A 20,108-nucleotide genomic window follows, 5' to 3' on the forward strand; every position below is an offset into this window, starting at 1 on the left:
TTGGAAAAATGGTAAATTCTTAACTTGCATGTCTAGTTAAAAAAAATGCAAGCAGGTAAGACATAACTGACATCTTAAGAAATAAAAACACAAATTGGCTTCCAATGTGGATTGGAAAGGTTATAGTAATAAAAAAAAAAAAAACCCAGTTATGCTATTTTATACTAAAACATCCAATTACAGAGAAAGAAGAAAATTCTAGTCATGATTCTTTTTGTCTTAAAGAAAAATTTGTATTTATAGAAAATTTTAAGTTTGGTATGTAATTACTACTCAAAATATTTAGTGAAGACATTTCTGGTCATGAAGCATATGCATGAAAATAGCATGACAAGCCCTTCTTAGTCTTCTAATCATGTAATGTTTATTATTATTCACAATAGAGCCTGACCAATTAAAAATTAAATGTGTAATACCAAATATAGGAAAATGATGATTTAATGAATAATTAAAATGAAGATACTTCTAATGAAATAAAAGTTTTAAAGAGTTAAGGAAGATTATCCTGAGTAGACCTTCAACATTATTTTTTGGAAGAATATTATGTTTATACAAACATATATATTAAAAAAAGACTTATTAAAAATACATTTAATTCTATGCAAACATTTTGACATCATTCCCTTTAAACAACAGATAAAACAAGTCACATGAAAGTCTAGGCAGGTAAAAGGAATGGAAAGTTTTTTTAAAATAATTTCAAAGAAATTAGGATTTTGTTTTTGTTTTTGTTTAATTCCAGCAACATGCTGCTCCAATTAAAGACTTACATCTGAGTGATACCCACAACAAACATTGCCAGTAAAATTTTAATCTGTTTCCATGATCAGTTTCCGTTACTATCTTCTAATAATCATAAACCAAGATCTCAAAGGTATTCTGTATTAGTGCCACATGAGAAATAGAATTTACAGAAAAACTGAGCTATGACAGCTTTATTTATATTCATTTTAACTCCTAAAAAAATAAACTACAATCATCTGTACAGTACAAATAAAATTAAACAACTAATGCTATTTGGGAAACATATAAACAATAGTCAAGAGCTTCTCTACTTTTTAGTTCTTTTAACCTAAATATATAAATTTGAAGTTAGCTGGAAAACTGTGATAACTGTATCAGAATACATGATTTATATTTGCATTAACATGTATTCTATTCCTCTGTACATTTTTGCAAAATAGCACAAAAATACAAAGCAAGTATCAGATGCAAAAACAAAAAAATCATGTTTCCAAATACATTTGTACCAACAGATTTCTGGTCTCCTTTAGAAAACAAACTCAAGAATTCATTTTCCTGAGTCTCTTCAAGGCCACTTGATGTTGTGTGGTAATATCTTTACATTTCCTCAAGACTTCTTCTAATAGCTTCTTCTAATTCCACGTCTGCATTAAAAAAAACATAATTTTAATATTTAGGGCAGAAAACTAATAAACGTGTTTATGGGAATCTCATCAACTACATCTGTCTTTTTTTTTTTTTTTTTAAGATTTTATTTATTTATTCCTATGAGACATAGGCAGAGGGAGAAGCAGAGAAGCAGGCCCCCTGTGGGGAGCCTGACACAGGACTCCATCCCAGGATCCCAGGATCATGCCCTGAACCAAAGGCAAACGCTCAATCACTGAGCCACCAGGTGCCCCTACATCAACCTTTTCAAGAAGAAAAGGAAATACAAAGTTGAGAAAATCAGGATGACTTGGCAGTTCCTTCATAAAATTTGAGTATTTCAAAATAATGAGAATCTGGATATAATCTCAGATTGGATTATAATATGAGCTTACTGTGGAACTTACAAGTTATTTCCTTTAGGGACACAGACAGTCAACAAACTTCTAAAATCACTTGAGGCAACACATATAAGACTTAAAATAGAAATAGAATAGCAAAACCATAAAATGCCAAAATCTCATAGGCATTAAAAGTTTAGTTTTAAGCTTTCTAGCATCTCAGGCAAAGAATGAAACTCATGGCTATGTAAGTCTTTTGAGAAGCATATATCATATATGTGCACTCATTTAACAAATATTTATTGAATGCCCATTGTATACCAGGCATAAGAATACAATAGTGAACAAGAAAGACATTCTTGGGTTTACAAACAAGTGTTTCTCCATTTCTTCCCTAAGAATGATGCTAAAACCCAGGAAGGTGGAATTAGATGTCAATTTCTTGGCTTTCACCAGCTTCTCACACAAGATTTATTTCATCCTATCCAGTCCAAAGTCCAGCCTCTGAGAACTTGGTTCAAAGGTGCCAGTGATCCCTCTAAGATGCAGCTACACCTTCCTCTCAGCTAGGACACTGATACATTATGTTTTCTGTGATTTAAAATACAAGCTAGTGTACACTGTATGTTAAGTTAAAGCTAGAACCTAGGTCAGAGGAGTTGCCCTAGGATGAATTTAAAGGGATGAGAAATTACAAAGAAAAGCCAGGATGCTCTTAGCAAAGAAAAAGTGACAAGACTTGTATAAAACAGGGATGCCTGGATGGCTCAGCAGTTGAGCACCTGCCTTTGGACCAGGGCGTGATTCTGGAGACCAGGGATCCAGTCCCGCATTGGGCTCCCCACATGGAACCATACACCAGGAGCCCGACGTGGGATTCGATCCCGGGTCTCCAGGATCGCGCCCTGGGCCAAAGGCAGGCGCCAAACCACTGCGCCACCCAGGGATCCCTCTCTCTCTGTTTCTAATGAATAAATTAAATCTTAAAAAAAAAAACAAAATAAAACAAGACTTGTAAAAAACATGAACACTTATTTTAAAATTACAATAATTAAGAGTGTGGTACCAGTTTCTAGAAGATAACATAAGACCTTAGTGTATGGAAATAGTAAACAGAATTTTAAAAATATTATGGACAACTATGGTAATTGGGCAGCCCTGGTGGCTCAGCAGTTTAGCGCCACCTTCAGCCCGGGGCCTGATCCTGGAGACCCAGGATCGAGTCCCGCGTCAGGCTCCCTGCATGGAGCCTGCTTCTCCCTCTGCCTGTGTCTCTGCCTCTCTCTCTCTCTCTGTCACAAATAAATCAATAAAATCTTAAAAAAAAAAAAAAAAAAAAAACTATGGTAATCTGGAATGTATTAAAATTATTTTTATCCATCAAAAGAAACCATTAAATGAGTAAAAAGGCAAGACATAAGGTGGGAGAAAATATTTGCAATACACGGAACTTGTACCTAAAAAGAACTAAAAAATTTTCAACCTCAAAAAATCAGTTAAAAAATCCAAAGAAAACTGTTAAGAAATTTGAAAAGACACAGACCAAAGATTATGTTAAAATGATCAATAAACCTTATTCATCAGAAAAATGTAAATTAAAACCACAAAGAAGTAAGAGTATATACCCAGCACTAGCTAAAATTAAAAGATAAATAATTTAAATGATTGGTGAAAATGTAGATCAATGGGAACTCACATATACTACTGGGACCAAAAAATCCTGGCACAACCATTTTGAAAAAATAATTTGGCATTATCTACTAAACTTGAACCCAGAAATGTACATGTATGTGCATTAAGAGAGATGTATGAGAATGTTCACAGTAGCATTACCTGCAATAGCCAAAAAGTACAAAGCAAATGTCTATAAAGAATATGTGAATTGTGATATATACATAAAATAGAATATTATACAGGTATTATTTAGAAATGAAGAAACTGGGCAGCCTGAGTGGCTCAGTGGTTTAGTGCCATCTTCAATCCAGGGCATGATCCTGGAGACTCAGGATTGAGTCCCATGTTGGGCTCCTTGCATGGAGCCTGCTTCTCCCTCTGCATGTGTCTCTGCCTCTCTCTGTGTCTCTCATGAATAAATAAATAAAACTTTTAAAAAATTAAAAAAAAATGAAGAAACTAAAGCTACATGTTAACATCTAACATCTATAAAACAATGCTGATTAGAAGGCACCCAGAGGTGCCTGGGTGGTGCAGTTGGTTAAGTGTCTGATTCTTGGTTTCAGTTCATGTTGTGTTCTCAACACCATGAGATCAAGCCCTACCCTTGGCTCGGAGTCAGCCTGGGACTGTCTTTTCCCTCTCCCTCTGCTCCCCGATGCTCTGTCTCTCTCAAATAAAAAATAAATCTTAAAAAAATAAGAGAAGCCATCCAGACATAAAAGAATAGACCATGCTCATGCTATCCAATATGATGGATACTGACTCTTATGTGGCTATTTATATTTAAATCAATTAAAATTAAATAAGATTCAAGATTCAGTTCCTCAGTTAAGTCACATTTCAAGTGCTTAACAGCCACATGTTAACCATTAGCAACCATACACGTGCAGATATAGAATACTTTCATCATTACAGAAAATTCTATTGGACAGTGATGGTCTGTATAATCCTATTTAGATAAAGTTCAAAATCAAGTGCTACTACACTAGTATTTTAAGACATAATAGCGGCCTCTATCCTTTGGGAAGGAACACAGGGGAAGTAACTAGAAGAGAGAATGAGAGGGATACTTCTAAGGTACTAGTTGTTATGGTTGAATTTTTTCTTAAAGATTTTATTTATTTATTCATGAGAGACACACAGAAAGAGGCAGAGACATATGCAGAAGGAGAAGCAGGCTCCCTGTGGGAAGCCCAATGCAGGACTCAGTCCCAGGACTCCAGGATCACGACCTGAGCCAAAGGCAGACGCTCAATCACTGAGCCACCCAGGTGCCCATTATGGTTGAATTATGTTCCCCCCAAAACATATGTCCAAATTCCTGGTACCTATAAATGTAACCTAATTTGAAAATAGGGTCTTTGCAGGTGTAATAAAGATGAAGTCACTAGGTTGAGTCCTAATCCAACACAATGGGTGACCTTATATAACAAAGATAATGCCACGGGAAGACAGACACACAGGTAGAAGATGGCCACATGATGATGAAGGCACATTGCAGTGATGCATCTATAAAGCCAAGAAGTGCTTACAATTTCCTATTAATAACTAAAAGCTACGAGAAGGAAAATGGTCCTACAGACAACCTGACTTTAGTTTTCTAACCTCTAAAACTGTGGGATAATAAATTTGTTGTTTTAAGCCATCCAGTTTGTAGTATGTAGTTATGGCAGCCCTAGCAAATTAATGTGTTGGTGATGTTCTATTTTTTTAACCTAAGGGATGGTTATCAGCTTTGTGAGATGCTTCGTATAATTTTTGTGTGCATTATACAATACACATATACACACACAGAACCAAACACTGGAGAATACCAGCATATAAGTTGGGGGAGAGGATCAGAATTCAAGTGTTCTAGAGTCTTTTTATTGTTGTATAAAGGCAGACAGCATGTAGGTATATTTTAGTCTTTAAGTTATATATTAAACATGTGGCAAAATGCCAATATAACCACAAATCTAGAAACTAAGTATATAACTTACAAATCAGTAATAAGAATAAAAAAAGAAAACTAAAAATAAAATAGATATGAATACAAAAATATTGTGTACACTGGTTATATGAATATTTGGCAGTTAAAAGATGATAAAAACAAAAACCAATTCAATAGCTCCATTTCTTTTTTCTTTTTTTTAGATTGTTTGTTTATTTATTTAAATTTATTTATTTACGAGAGAGAGAGAGAGAGAGAGAGGCAGAGAGAGAGAGGCAGAGACACAGGCAGAGGGAGAAGCAGGCTCCATGCCGGGAGCCCGATGTGGGACTCGATCCAGGGTCTCCAGGATCGCGCCCTGGGCCAAAGGCAGGCGCCAAACCGCTGAGCCACCCAGGGATCCCAATAGCTCCATTTCTAATAGTGGTGTAGCTCATATTGGATTAACCATCCCACAGATAACAATTACAAACTATTTTGAGGCACTGGAGAGAACGAAAATCAGGTAGAAACAGGACAGAAGCTGATCACCAAAAGAAGCCAACTGCACCAGGTTCAATGTGCAGCTTTATGGTTTTGTTGCCTCAGGGCAATTGTCAATCCTTGTGGAACCAAGTAACAGAATTTATATGAGAAAGTCAAATTCTGTGGCTTAAGGCATTATATATACATACATACACACACACACACACACACACACACGCCCCAGTATATATCTAGTTTGGTCAGTCACAGAAGCATAGCAAGTGAAGCTGCAGGGAAGGGAGGTTTTGAAAGAAAGAAAGGTATCCCAGAAGAAACAAGAAAGCAACAGAATGAGAATCCTCCAAATCTACAAACTCTTAGTTGACTTGTGAAGTGAGCATACAAAGGAGAGGAGCTAAAATTCTTAGTGAAAAACAACAGTTGGGAAGTAAAAGAAGTAAGCAATTTTAGCTGTTGCCTGCTTGGAGGAGGCAGAGGTTGGAGTTTAGGTCTAGCAAGGTAATTGCCTTCAAAGGTAAAACAACAAAACAAGAACACCAAAAAACAAACAAAAAACATTCCTCAGATAAAAATAACAGAATCCAAAGAATCTGTAATATATATATCCACAACATCCATATACATCAAAAATCAATTTATTTGCAAAGGAAAAAAATATAACCCAACAGTCAAGAGAAAGAGCAGCCAACTGAAACTAACCCCCAAGATAATCAACCTATTGGAATTAGCAGAAAATAATGTTTAAAAAGTTATATTTTCAAGGACTTAAGGATAAATGGGTAAGAAATCTCAACAGAGAAATGAATGTGTTTTTTTAAAAACCAACTAAATGGAAATTCCAGAACTGAGAAACATAATATTTGAAATGGAAAATTCACCAGGTGAGCTTAACATTGAAGAAGGTAGAAAAAAAGTATTAATAAACATGAAAGTTGAACAAGAAAAATTATCTAACAAAGGTGCCTGTTGGTGGCTCAGTCAGTTAAGCATCTGACTTCGGCTCAGGTCCTGATCTCAGGGCTCTGGGATTGATCCTGAATTAGGCTCCATGCTCAGTGAGGAGGAGCCTTGTCCCTCTACCCCTGTCCTATTTGTGCTCTCTTCTTTTCTCTCTCAAATAAATATATCTTTAAAAAAAAAAAAATCCAACAGAGAGAAAAAAGACTGGAAGAAAATGAACAAACCTGTGGTAAGTTTAAGCCACTTAACATATGTATAACTGGAGTTCAAAAGAAGAGAGAAAATGGGGCAGAAAATTATGAATAAATAATGGATAGAACTTTCTCTTCAAAATTCAAGCAAAAAATAAAGATATTTTTCTATAAACAAAAAAGAGTATTCACTAGCAAAACTGCCTATTACAAAAAATTCAAAAACTTGGGAAGAAAGATGACACTAGAGGTAAACTCTATTGGAAAGAATGAAGGTCACTAAAAATGGTAACTGAATAAAAATAAAAGGCTATGTATTTTTTCTTTTCTTTCTTTAAAATTCACAGCACAGTTAAAAGCAAAAAAATAACATTTTCTGGTAGAACTTAAAATACATGCAGATGTAATACAGACAGCAACTACAGCATAGAGACTTGGGGGCAGGACATAAACTAACCTATAAAATTAGAAGGTTCCTACATTTTAGATAAAGTATAGTGGCATTCAATACACTATAAAAAACAAAAAGTATACATTGTAATCTTTAGAGCAACCATAAAAATTAATACAAAGGGTTAAAAAGCCAATAGATCTATTAAAATGGTAAAAACTAAATACATATAATACAGTAAAATAGAAGTATTATAATAATCCAAAAGGAAGGAGGAACTACAAGGTAAAAGAGGGGACAAAGAGAAAGCAAAATGGCAGACAACAATTCAATCACGTAAGAAATTACATTAAATGTTAATAGACTAAATAATCCATTATTTAAAAACAGAGATTGTTATTACAATAAATCAAAAAGTAAGATTGAACTTCATGGTGTCTATAAGAGATGTACCTTCATTAAAAAGACACAAATAAATTGAATGTAAAAGGATGGAAAAACATATACAATGTAAACATTAAGCATAAGGAAACTTGAGTGGCTATATTAATAACAGATAAAAAAGATTTCATGGGGGGCACCTGGGTGGCTAATTTAGTTAAGCATCTACCTTTGGCTTAGGTCATGATCTTGGGGTCCTAGGATTAACCACCACATCGAGCTCCCTGCAGAGTGGGGAGTCTGCTTCTCCCCCTCCCTCTATTGCTACCCCAGCTTGTGCTATCTTGGTTGCTATCTCTGTCTCTTTCAAATAAATAAATAAATAAAATATTTAAAAAGAAAAGAATAGAGACTAGGGGCATCTGGCTGGCTCAGTCAGAAGAGCATGTGACTCTTGATCTCAGGGTTGTGAGTTCAAGCCCCATGTTGGGTGTAGAGATTACAAAAAAAAATAAATAAATAAATAAAAAATAGAATAGAGTAGAAAAGAAGAGAGTAGAATAGATGCTTGGATACTCTGGCGATCAGACAGGACAAGTAATAGTTTTTTGCAAAAATATATTTGACCCTGGAACAACATGGGTTTGAACGGTGTAGGTCCAATTATATGCAGATTGTTTTGTTTTGTTTTGTTTCAAATAAAGAGAGACTGATAAGGGGCTTGATCCCAGGATTCTGGGATAATGACCTGACTGCAGGCAGATACCCAGGCACCCCTGTATTGACTATTTTTTTAAAAGATTTATTTATTTTGAGAGAGAGAGAAAGAATGTGTGCGTGCATGAGCAACTGAGAGGAGGGGCAGAGAGAGAGAAACTCAAACAGACTCTTTGCTGACCATGGTGACTATCTCAGGGCTCAATCCCAGGACCCTGAGATCATGATTGGAGCCAAAATCAAGAGTTAGATGCTGAACCAAATGAGCCAGACAGGCACCCCTACAAGATAAGTGTTAATCAACAGTTTGTTATTGGTGAGGCTTCCAGTCAAAAGTGGGCTAGTAGTAATTATGTTTTGGGGAAATTAAAAATCATAAATAAATTTCTGACTGTATGTGGGAGGGGTGTCAGTGACCCAACCCTATGTTGTTTAAAGGTCAACTGTAGTTTAGAAAAGTAAGTAAACAAAGGGACAACTGCAGCCTTCAATAGTAATAGCACTCTGGGGAAGAGATAGAATATGATTTATAGAGGTACTGGAGTATCTGCATACCCAGTTTTCAACAACAAAAAACCCACAAACAGGAAAGTATGGCCCATTTAAAGGGACAAAAAAAAAAATTGGGTTAAACTGTCCCTGAGAAAGCCTATACATTGGACTTGACAAAGACTTTATACCAACTATATTAAGTATGTTCTAAGAGCAAAAGTAAACCATGGACAAAGAACTAAAAGAAATCAGGAAAACAATGTATGAACAAAATGGGAATATCAATAAAGAGATGGAAATTACGAAAACCCATCAAATTGAAATTCTGGAGCTGAAAAGTACAACTACAATGAAAAATTCATGACAGAAGTTTAACAAATTTAAGCAAACAGAAAAAAGAATCAGCAAACTTGAAGACAGGACAATTTATATGGTTTGAAGATAGAATGAAAAATGGAAAAAAGCAAGCAGAGGATAAGGGACTGGTGGAGTACCATCAAATGCAATAAGATATATTATGGGAGTCCCAGAAGGAGAAGAAAGGGGCAGAAAGAATATCTGAAGAAGTAATGAAAATAAATATCTCAAATTTGATGTTAGATACAAATCTACACATCTAAGAAGCTCAACAAACTCCAAGAAACTGAAAGAGAACCACACTGAGACACATCATAGTCAAACTGCCAAAAGCCAAAAATGACAAAAACAGCAAGAGAGAAGCAACTCATCATGTATGACAAGTTCTCAGAAAGATTAATAGTTTATTTCTCATCAAACTACAAAGGCCAGCAGGCAATGAGATGACATATTTCAAGTAGCAGGGGAAAAAAAACCCGTGTAAATCAAGAATTCTACATCCGGCAAAGCCAGTCTTCAAGAATGGAGAAAGGAAGACTTCCCCACACAAGCTAAGGAAGTCTGTTACTAGCAAACCAGCCTTATAAGAAATGCTAAAAGGAATCCTTTAGGTTGAAATGAAAGAACATTAGACAATAACTGAAAGCTCTATGAAGAAATAAGGAACATTTGTGGAAAGTATGTGTCTGCCTCAATTTTATTATCTTTGAAAAAGAGGTAATTATGGTAGAATAGGAAAGAACTCAGTAACAGAGGTTAAAATACTTACACGTGAATCATGCCTCTTCATTTTGAGATTGTGATTCTGAAGGCAAATTACTTAATGTTTAGAAGAGTTATGATTAGACTTTTCTCTCTTATCCTGTCAATATGTTTTACTAATTATAAGATTAATTATATGATGACTGCCATAAATTTAAGAAACTCTAAGGCAAATCACTGACATTTACAGAAAGATGGTTTTGTACTGGCAACCATCTACATAAAGCTGTTTTTTTTTTCTAGTGGTTTGAGTGAAGATATCTCTAAGTAGCCATTCTCCAAAGCAGGCCTTAGATGCAAGTAACAGTGAATAATGGTAATAATGATGATCAAAATCACAGTAACAGCAGTGGCAACTAATACATGTACTGTTTACCATGTACTAGATTATTCTAGTAAGGTAGGTATATTAGTATTAACTTTTTTTAAAATTAGGAATGACTTGCCCAATATTATATGACAGCAGAGCAGTCCTGAATCCAGTCTGCACTCTACACCACCACACTATGTGGTCCCTATTTCCTCTGATATACAAAATAGATTATAGAGGATCTTTATGATTGGCACAGGTAGTCAGACATTGGTCTACAGAGAACAAAGAATGAAACAAATTATGGTGGTGGGAATGGACGGCAGATAGGGGAACAACCATTCCTCTTGGCAAAAAAAGTCACAAGCAGATTTATCCTGCCTCTTGCTACTGTTGGGCATTTACAGTGTTGTGCTGGGAAGGGAAAGAATGAAAAGAGGCTTGAGAAGTTACTTAAACCTTTTTGAGTTTTGCTACTAGATCTGGACTAAAATATAACTTTGCTTCCATGGTGTAGAGTCAACAAAATCACCAACTCTTCTCCTAGCCAAATGGCCTCTGTTCCTTATCTAACAACTATAAAAAGACAAGTCCTGGTAGCTTTAATGTGTTCTGAGTTTGTTACAAGTTTATTCTTCAACAAACAATTATTTAGTGCCAAATACTAGGTGCTACTGAAATAAAAACAACAACAAACAGGATCCTACTTCTAAATGGGACAAGACAATAATTTTAAATCTACTTGGTATAATACAGAAGGAATCAAGAGAAGGCAGTAATTAGCTTTCCCTAAAGATGATAAATCTACAAGTACTGACTATACAAAAATATCTACAAAATGTCAATTCTTTATGGTTCAACCGAAATGAGGATATTTGAGCTAGTTCTTGTTGGGAAAAAGGGGAAAAGAATGGTACCAGAGGAAACTGTGGAGGAGACCATATTCCTTAACTTATATAGAACATTGTGTCTCTCAAACTTATTTATATAAAGCATCAGAAAATAGAGCACACACATAACACTTTGATTTTTCAAGTTGGTTTTTCCTACTTCATATGACAACTAGTTAAAAATTTAAAGGATCTTTTCTTGAATTCTTTAATAAAAGTAATCCTTTCGCCAAACTAAAGAATCACAAAAATGTAAAAACTCTCCTAATCATAGAATAACATGGATAACAAAATGTTAGAAACTCTGGTACACATTGCATTATACATATCTCAGATTTCTTAGGTTAGCTAGGAACCATAAAAACTGTGAAGACTTCCCAAAAGTATTTATTTAAAAATTATCATTTTGTGTACAATCTTCCATGGATTAGTCATAAATGGCTAATAAATAAAGGGTGCCAAGTCTGAATTACTTAGATGCTCAATGGTGTTTATCTTTTAGTGGCCTTGATAAACAACTTAGGTGGCAGGTGTTTTTCTAACTCACAAAAATTCTTTCATTTGTTTAACCCATGATCATGTTGCTACCAAGCAGTGAGCCAGACCTTGAAAAACCATGTTGGGAAAACAAGTTGCCCAAAATTGTTTCTAATCAGGCTGCAGATTTACTGCCGACTTTGTTTAACCACTGAATTTGGCTATAAGAAAGATTAGAGTTTTCTACTTCATTGAATGGATGCATAAATTTCAGTGCTAGATTCAAATTCCCAAACTCCTAATAGCACAAAGCTCTAGTAGGCTTTTTTTTTTTTTTAAGATTTTATTTATTTATTCATGAGAGACAGAGAAAGAGAGAGAGAGAAGCTGCCCCTCTAGTAGGCTCTTAATTAAACTAATTGCATTACGTGAGAGATCAAGCAAATATACAGAAAACAAATCATCTGCGCCATTCTGTCTGTGCTTGCTTAGCCAATTTTCCTCCCTACTTTTCTAGCCTCCACATTTCCACTCTCAAAGCTCCAACAACAAATACTTTCCTAATGTATATTAAGGCTTTTACTGTTGTCCTTTATTGTTAGAGATGCCTGTATAATGGCTCCAATTCTTCAGTAAAGTTTAAACTATTCTCTAAAATCACTATTATGTTTTTCCCCATGGTTATTATAAAACACAGTCTGCTTTGTAAAAACCAAAGTAAATAAAGGTGCATATGACATAACCAAATAGTGGTACAGCCAGGAAATGACTTGATATGAGGTTAATGTAAAAAAGTTCTTTTTAACCTATGGAAGAAAATAGCTTTTTCCTTTAAGGAGGAGGAAAAAGGGTAGCCTGGATGGTTTAGCGCCACCTTCAGTCCAGGGCCTGATCCTGGAGACCCGGGATCAAGTCCCACATCAGGCTCCCTGCATGGAGCCTGCTTCTCCCTCTGCCTGTGTCTCTGCCTCTCTCTCTCATAAATAAAATCTTTTAAAAAAATTAATTTATAGAAACAGTCTATTATGTTCAGATATAAGTGCTTTTTTTTCATAATTCTACCGCTTAACTTTTAATATTCTTAATTTAGCAAACATTTTCTGCAAAGGGTCAGAAAGTATTTTAGGCTTTTGTCCCAAGTCATCCCACATAAGAAAATGCAAACTCTCTTTTAAACAAGGAAACAATGTTTTTGAAATCAGGGGTAGAAGGGAATAGGTGAAGGTGAAGAATCGGTGAAGAGGCAAGAGAGGAACAATTAAAAAACACAGATATAGTCAAGCAGGAAAAGGATTAACTTCATTAAATTACCTTCTGTGGATCTCAATTCTTCTATTGAAGTATTTTTTATACCCAGGTTATCATCACTGTCACACTCTGTAAGGCAGAATCAATAAATGCAAATGTATTTCTGAAAGAGTTATTGTGCCACAATTTACTCTCAAACAATATTATTTTCAATAACTTCTTCCTGCCCAAGCTTACTATTAGACTACTTTCCTTGTAGGTTTGCTTTTTTAAAATTCTTACCAAATACTACTTAAATCAAAGGGGGAAAAAGAATCTAATGAAATAGTCAATTCAAATTTCATCTCTATATACACCTTATTTGAAAATTTCTTTGAGCACAACTGTTGATGAAATATAAAATTCTATTATTTAAAAAAAAATCTGGAAATTAAGAAAAGCTAGTATGCTTGTTTAAATCTAGCAAATAAATGCCAAAGTTCATGAAATCTTAGTTTTTTAAAATGGTGAGATAACTCTTACTTTGAAAATCTTGCATTCATTGCTATAGAGACCATAGGTTTAAATTAGCAATGCCTTTTCATGGCACAAGCTCACTTACCTGACATCTTTTATACTTTCATAAAAGGCCTAGGTCTATAAAAAGGACATGACTGATCAGGTATTGCAAAAGTCACCTAAAATTTGGTCCAGTGACCAAATATTGGATTTATCACTTTAACTACATTTTAATCAATATATACGTCATAGTGACTGAATCAGGGTTTAAATAATATAAGTCATATGGACATATTTGATTCTGTGGAAAATATGTAAAAAAAAAAATAAAGATTTTTTAAGTGTTTCTAAAAAAACCACTATATTTCCACTTAATTTCTTTGCTGTAAAAATTTGTTTTAAGTCATCTTTTGCCATTCCAGCAAAAATACTATTTTTTAAAACAATCTATTATATACAACTACGAATTCAAATATTTCAAGCAATGTTTTAGGGAAATAAAACATTATACTGACAATTTGAAGAACAACAAATTAAGCCTTAAAACATAAGGAATAAAGAGAAAGTACCCAAGGTTTCTGTTATTACAATTCAGAGTTAATGCCAGTCAAAAGCAACATGTCTTAACTGCAGTAAACAATCATTGCATGTAAGGCCTAAGGCAAAACTGTAGGTTTAAATCACAAGGATTAGCATGATCCTAGGTTGCAAAAATTAAAAAAGGTTTCCTTTGCCTCAATCAGCACTCTCTGTAAAGCACAGAGGATCATGAATATTCTTTCCTATTTTCATTACTTTAAAAAGAATTGTATCATATATTTTTAGGCTGGTGACCTATAGACAGTCGCGTTAGCAGGCTGAAGAAACAACAGGCAGACGGACTTTTTAAATTAAATTCAACAATTCTTTCATATAACACCTCCTGGTTAGAGTATGATGCTAGCTGCATTTTCACAGCATGGGTGAACTTTTATGTTCAATATCTAATATGACTTTACAAATTTGTGTAATTGGTATGACTCTACAGATACCAACCATACTTAATACTTTCTTCCACCCATTCATTCCAAAATGAAGAAATAAAGCAAACAGACACGACAAAGTCCTAGGTACTGTGGCATTCAAATTCAACAAAAATTATTTCAAAGCATTGTAAAATCCGTTTTCAGTCTGAATTCACTAATTCATAACAAGCCTAATGTTCAAACTCATCCTTGTAATACCTAAGAAAAAAAACTCCAAGTCAGTTAATACTTTACATAAAACTTCAAGATGTTTAATTACTAAAGAACTATAACCAACTGAACACACAAAACTGTGTTTTTAAAAAGAAAATTTTACATAAATCAAGTCAATATTCTTCAACTAAGCTACAAGATATGGCCAAGTTCTGTGATACTTAAGAGCCCACAAAATTTTTTATATAAGCAATCGTCACCAATGAAATAGTAAAGAATGGTAATGCAGAAATTCAGACACTGAAAAGTAGGGCTGAAATAGGGTTCCTTTGTTTAATTATGAGATAAAAGGGAACTTACAGTGCTGATCACTTTCCTTGGCTATGTTTAATATATTATCAGCAATACCAGAAACCACAATCAAACCTTTTATTTTCTGCCTCCCCCCGCTATGCATCTGTCTAAATGTTATATTTTTTTTAATTCTTATATTTGGTACCTTTATACAAACACTGCAGCAAAATGACTCATTATCTTTATTTTTCAAGGAAATGATTAGAGTCAAGAATTCACACTAAATTCTCTACATCATAAAACCAGGTATTTTTGTCAGTTAAAGCCTCGGCCTTAGTAGGAGATACTGATACTGATAAAGAGAACTGATAAAGTACTGATAAAGAACTGATAAAGAGTACTGATAAAGTACTGATAAAGAGAAAAATACTTGTGTGGCTGGCCATAGGTAGTTCATTTGAACCTTTCTGGACCCCTACTCCCTCATGAAATGCAAAAATCTAACACATCCTATCTCAAAGCGTTGCAAAGAGAATAACATGTGGAAGTTATTCTTAAAAAAATTTTTTTTTAAGATTTTATTTATTTATTCATGAGAGACACAGAGAGAGACAGACAGAGGCAGAGACATAGGCAGAGGAAGAAGCAGACTCCATGCAGGGAGCCTGATGTGGGACTCGATCCCAGGACTCCAGGATCTTGCCCTGAGCCAAAGGCAGACACTCAACCTCTGAGCCACCCAGGCATCCCAAAAATTATTCTTTAAACATGTTTTTAAACATCTTTAAACATTACAAACATAAAAAGGAGCTAGCACAGTGACTGACACATTGTAGGCCCTCAATAAAGATTAGTTCCCTTTTGGGGAGCGTGGGTGGCTCAGTTGGTTAAGCATCTGACTCGATTTTAGCTCAGGTCATAACCTCAGAGTTGTGAGATGGGGAGTTCCACCTCACTTTCGGCTCACTGCTGGGTGTGGTCTACTTAAGATGCTCTCTCTCTCCTTCTGGCCCTCTCCCGTGCCTCTCTTAAATAAGAAAATTTGTTCTATTTTTTTTTAATTAAAAGAAAAAGAGTTTTTTTTTTTTTTTTTAAATCTTTTTTTTTTTTTAAATGAGGATGCTCTTTATTTTATTTTTTTTAATTTTTTTTTTTTTTATTTATTTATGATAGTCACAGAGAGAGGGAGAGAGGCAGAGACACAGGCGGAGGGAGAAGCAGGCTCCATGCCCCAGGAGCCCGATGTGGGATTCGATCCCGGATCTCCAGGATCGCGCCCTGGGCCAAAGGCAGGCGCCAAACCACTGCGCCACCCAGGGATCCCAGAAAAAGAGTTTTTAAGTAGGCTCCACACTGGGTGTGGAGCCCAACCTGGGCCTGAAATCATGGCCCTGAGATCAAAACCTGAGCTGAAATCAAGTCAGATGCTTAACCAAATGAACCACCCAGGCACACCCTCTTTCTCTTCTTAAAAACATTTAAAGGAGGGGATCCCTGGGTGGCGCAGCGGTTTGGCGCCTGTCTTTGGCCCAGGGCGCGATCCTGGAGACCCGGGATCGAATCCCACGTCGGGCTCCCGGTGCATGGAGCCTGCTTCTCCCTCTGCCTGTGTCTCTGCCTCTCTCTCTCTCTGTGTGACTATCATAAATAAATAAAAATTTTAAAAAAATTATAAAAAAAAAACATTTAAAGATGCTCAACTTGGTTGAGCATCTGCCTTTGGGTCAGGTCAAGATCCAGGGCCCTGAGATAGAGCCAACATTGGGCTCCCTGCTCAAAGGGAAGTCTATTTCTTCCTCTCCCTAAGCCCCTCCCCTTGCTTGTGCTCTCTTTCTCAAAATCCTTAAACAAAAAATTAAAAAAAATACATTCGAAGACTTTATTTAAGAGAGAGAGCAACAAAAGGGCATGGGGTGGGGGGGAGAGGGAAAGGAGCAGAGGATAAGCAAGAACTCCGCACTCAGCAATGAACCAACTTGGGGCTGGATCCCATGATCCCGAGATCATGACCTTGGCCAAAACCAAGAGTTGGTAGCTCAACCGAGTTACTCAGGTGCCCCTCTTCTTTAAAACATTTCAGTGACAAATTATATCCATATCTTTGGAATGTGAGTCTTGAATTAGAATGAACATATACTGTGAATAAAATGTAAAAGATCTAAATAAATAGAAAGTCTACCTCGCTCCTCTGATTAGAATTACTAGAAAACTGTGAGTACAATAGGAAACAGAACTGATAAAGGATAAGGGGGCCAAAGGTGTCAATTAAGGACAAATTAATAGTGGTTTTAAAATATCTCTACAGGGATTTATATACGTTTATTATAGTTGTAATTAAAATGCTACCTAGGGCTGAAATCCTGATGCTAAGAAGAGAATTTATAGGACAAAAGCCACGACACATTCAAATCTCAAACTTAGTTTAAAGCTAATCTTGCTGCCAAGAGTAACTGACTCAGCCTAAGTCAGAGATCTAAAAAGCACCCGTAATAAAGCTATTTAGCTGTTCCTTCCATACCAAGCAAAAAAGCAAAAAAAACTTATGACAAACTGACTGGACATTCTTATATGGAACCAGCCACACTGAATATCTTTATTTTTACTGAGATAAATACCTCCTGAAAAAAAAAAAAACAACCTTCAAATAACTGAAAAACTGGCAAAGACTAAAAGTAAGACACCACATAATCATGATTTTCATGATACTATTCAACAGAATCTTCCTTGTTTATATAGGAAGCTCCAGTATACTGTCACTTTCTGGTCCATTTAATAATGGAAAATTTCTGAAAAGTTAAAGAACTAAGAAGTTCAAAACTGCTATCATTCATCTGTGCTATGGTAGATTTTTAAAAAACTGAAAAATAAGCAGACTGTCTCTAAATCAATGATTAATATGAGAGAACTATTCACTGTATTTTATTTACAGTATGAATTTTTGTCATTAGGATCCTAAAGAGAGTTTTGTGAGTTGGTTGGTAACTAGGAGCCTTGAGACCACAGATCCCCTGAAATTGTATGTGATATTGTATATAAATGTTCATTTTTGAGGAAAGAAACATAGAAAGCTCTTTATCAGATTCTTGAAAAGGTCTACTAATTTCCACCCTAAACCACACTGCCTTAAGAAACTGGTTGTCAAATCTGAAGAAAGGAACACTGTGCTAACAGGCTAGAAGAAAGGAGTTATCCTGGCATTCTTGCAGTAACCAAAAGAGCCTAATGGTCCAAGAAGAATTAGAGTATTTGTAGACATTGGGAAAAATTTGTAAGTCCCAATATATGTCAAATATCATTTTTAAACAAATATTATTCTAGTATTTACAAAGCCATTTGTTAGGAAAGATGACGGAATAGTTATCCAAGGACTGTTCTTTGATTTTCTCATTATAAGATTCATTACTAAGCAATTTGATATCTTTAAGTCTCCCATAAAGAAAAAAATATGTCTTAAACTGAATCTGAACATACTGTGATTCAGTATAACTTGCATTTTTTAATTTTAGAGTTACTTACAAAAGCATCTTCAAATCTAGGTCTAAATGAAACATGATTTAAGGACTATATACATCATTGGCCACTTAGTAATTTTCATTACTTTTAAAATGTAGTGGCTATAGCACATGAAAAGACGCTCAACATCACTAATCATTAGGGAAATGGGAACCAAAACCAAACTGAGATACCACTTCACACCCATTAGGATGGCTATCATCAAAACCAAACAAAACCTAGAAAATAACAAGTGTTAGCAAAGATGTAGAAAAACTGGAACTTTTGTACACTCTTGGTAGGGAAGTAAAATAATAGAGTCATTATGGAAAACAGTATGGTAATTTCTCAAAAAATTCAAAATAGAACTAGCATATGATCCAGCTATTCCACTTCTGGGTATATACTCAAAAGAAATAAAGGCAGGGTCTTCAAGAGATTATCTGTATACCTATGTTGACAGCAGCATTATTTACAATAGCTCAAAACATGGGTACAATGCAAGTATCCATTGATGGATAAGTGGATAAGCAAAATAAAGTCTATACATAAAACAGTATTATTCAGCCTTAAAAAGAAAGGAAATTCTGACATTTGCTGTAACACAGATGAAACCTGAGAACTTTATGCTAAGTGAAATAGGCTACCCATGAAAAGACAAATGCTGTATGATCTCACTCGTATGAACTACTTAGTCAAAATACTATAGAATGGTGTTTGCTGGGGGTTGCTGTAGAGTGGGGTTTGCTGGGGAGTTACTGTTTAATGGGTATAAAGTTTCAGTTTTGTAAGATGAAAAGAGCTCTGAAAATGGTGATGGCTGCACAAACTGTAAAAGCAGGTAACACCACTGAAGTAACTCTTCAGAATGGTTAAGATGGTAAGTCTTATGTTCTGTATATTTTACCACAGTAAGAACTACTGGAAAGAAAAATAGTGGCTAGGAATCATACTTTCTTCCTATGACAGTAATAATAAAAATAGCTATTGAGCACCTATAATACTTTATATGCTGTGCTAGACACTTTATACATATCACTAATTCTTATGACTTTATAGATATAAAAAGTGAGGGTCAGAAGAAGTTGAGTAACTTGCCTGAATCACACAGCAAGGAAGCAGCAAAGTTAGCATTCAAACCAAAGCCCATGCCCTTCTTTATGCACTGTATAATATCTGTATTTCACAAAAATTCAGAATAAAGTACACAGGTGCCCCCCAAAGAGCACTAAATTTAAAAGAGCACTGAATATGAATAATGATTAAAAAAAATAGCACATAAGGGGTACTCATAGGGAAACAATCAGCTTGTAACAACAACCTATACCTTACCTCTAACCCTAAAATACCCATGCAGACCTACTTATATGCAGCTCTCATTCCAAATAAAGTTGGTAAGAAAAGCAAATCCTAGCAGGTTTCACAGTGACAATTACAAAAGAAATGCTCCCCAAAGCAGCAGCATAGGAGAAGGAAAAAAGGGTTGGCCTTGGGTGGCAAAAATTAAAATTTAAGGATTTTACAGGATATTAAGTAGATGTTAGGGACTAGGGAACAGGATGTAAAAGAGTAAAAGAAAAAGATTAAAAAAAAAGGTGGGGGGGGCACTTGATGGGATGAGCACTGGGTGCTATGTTATAT

General features: G+C 35.2%; 1 protein-coding gene across 1 annotated transcript in view; it reads right to left on the reverse strand.

The window, feature by feature from the left end:
* Positions 1-208: 208 nt before the first annotated feature.
* Positions 209-20,108, reverse strand: part of LOC121486650 (E3 SUMO-protein ligase ZNF451) — a 90,185-nt gene continuing 70,285 nt past the window's right edge. The window contains exons 13-14 of the mRNA XM_041747711.1: positions 13,069-13,134; positions 209-1,388 (exon numbers count right to left, since the gene is read on the reverse strand). Of these exons, the coding sequence (XP_041603645.1) occupies positions 1,342-1,388; positions 13,069-13,134 (113 nt within the window). The 3' untranslated portion in view covers positions 209-1,341. The remainder of the gene's footprint in view (positions 1,389-13,068; positions 13,135-20,108) is intronic.

The sequence above is a fragment of the Vulpes lagopus genome, chromosome 1 (genome assembly GCF_018345385.1).
Source record: "Vulpes lagopus strain Blue_001 chromosome 1, ASM1834538v1, whole genome shotgun sequence".
Taxonomy (NCBI): domain Eukaryota; kingdom Metazoa; phylum Chordata; class Mammalia; order Carnivora; family Canidae; genus Vulpes; species Vulpes lagopus.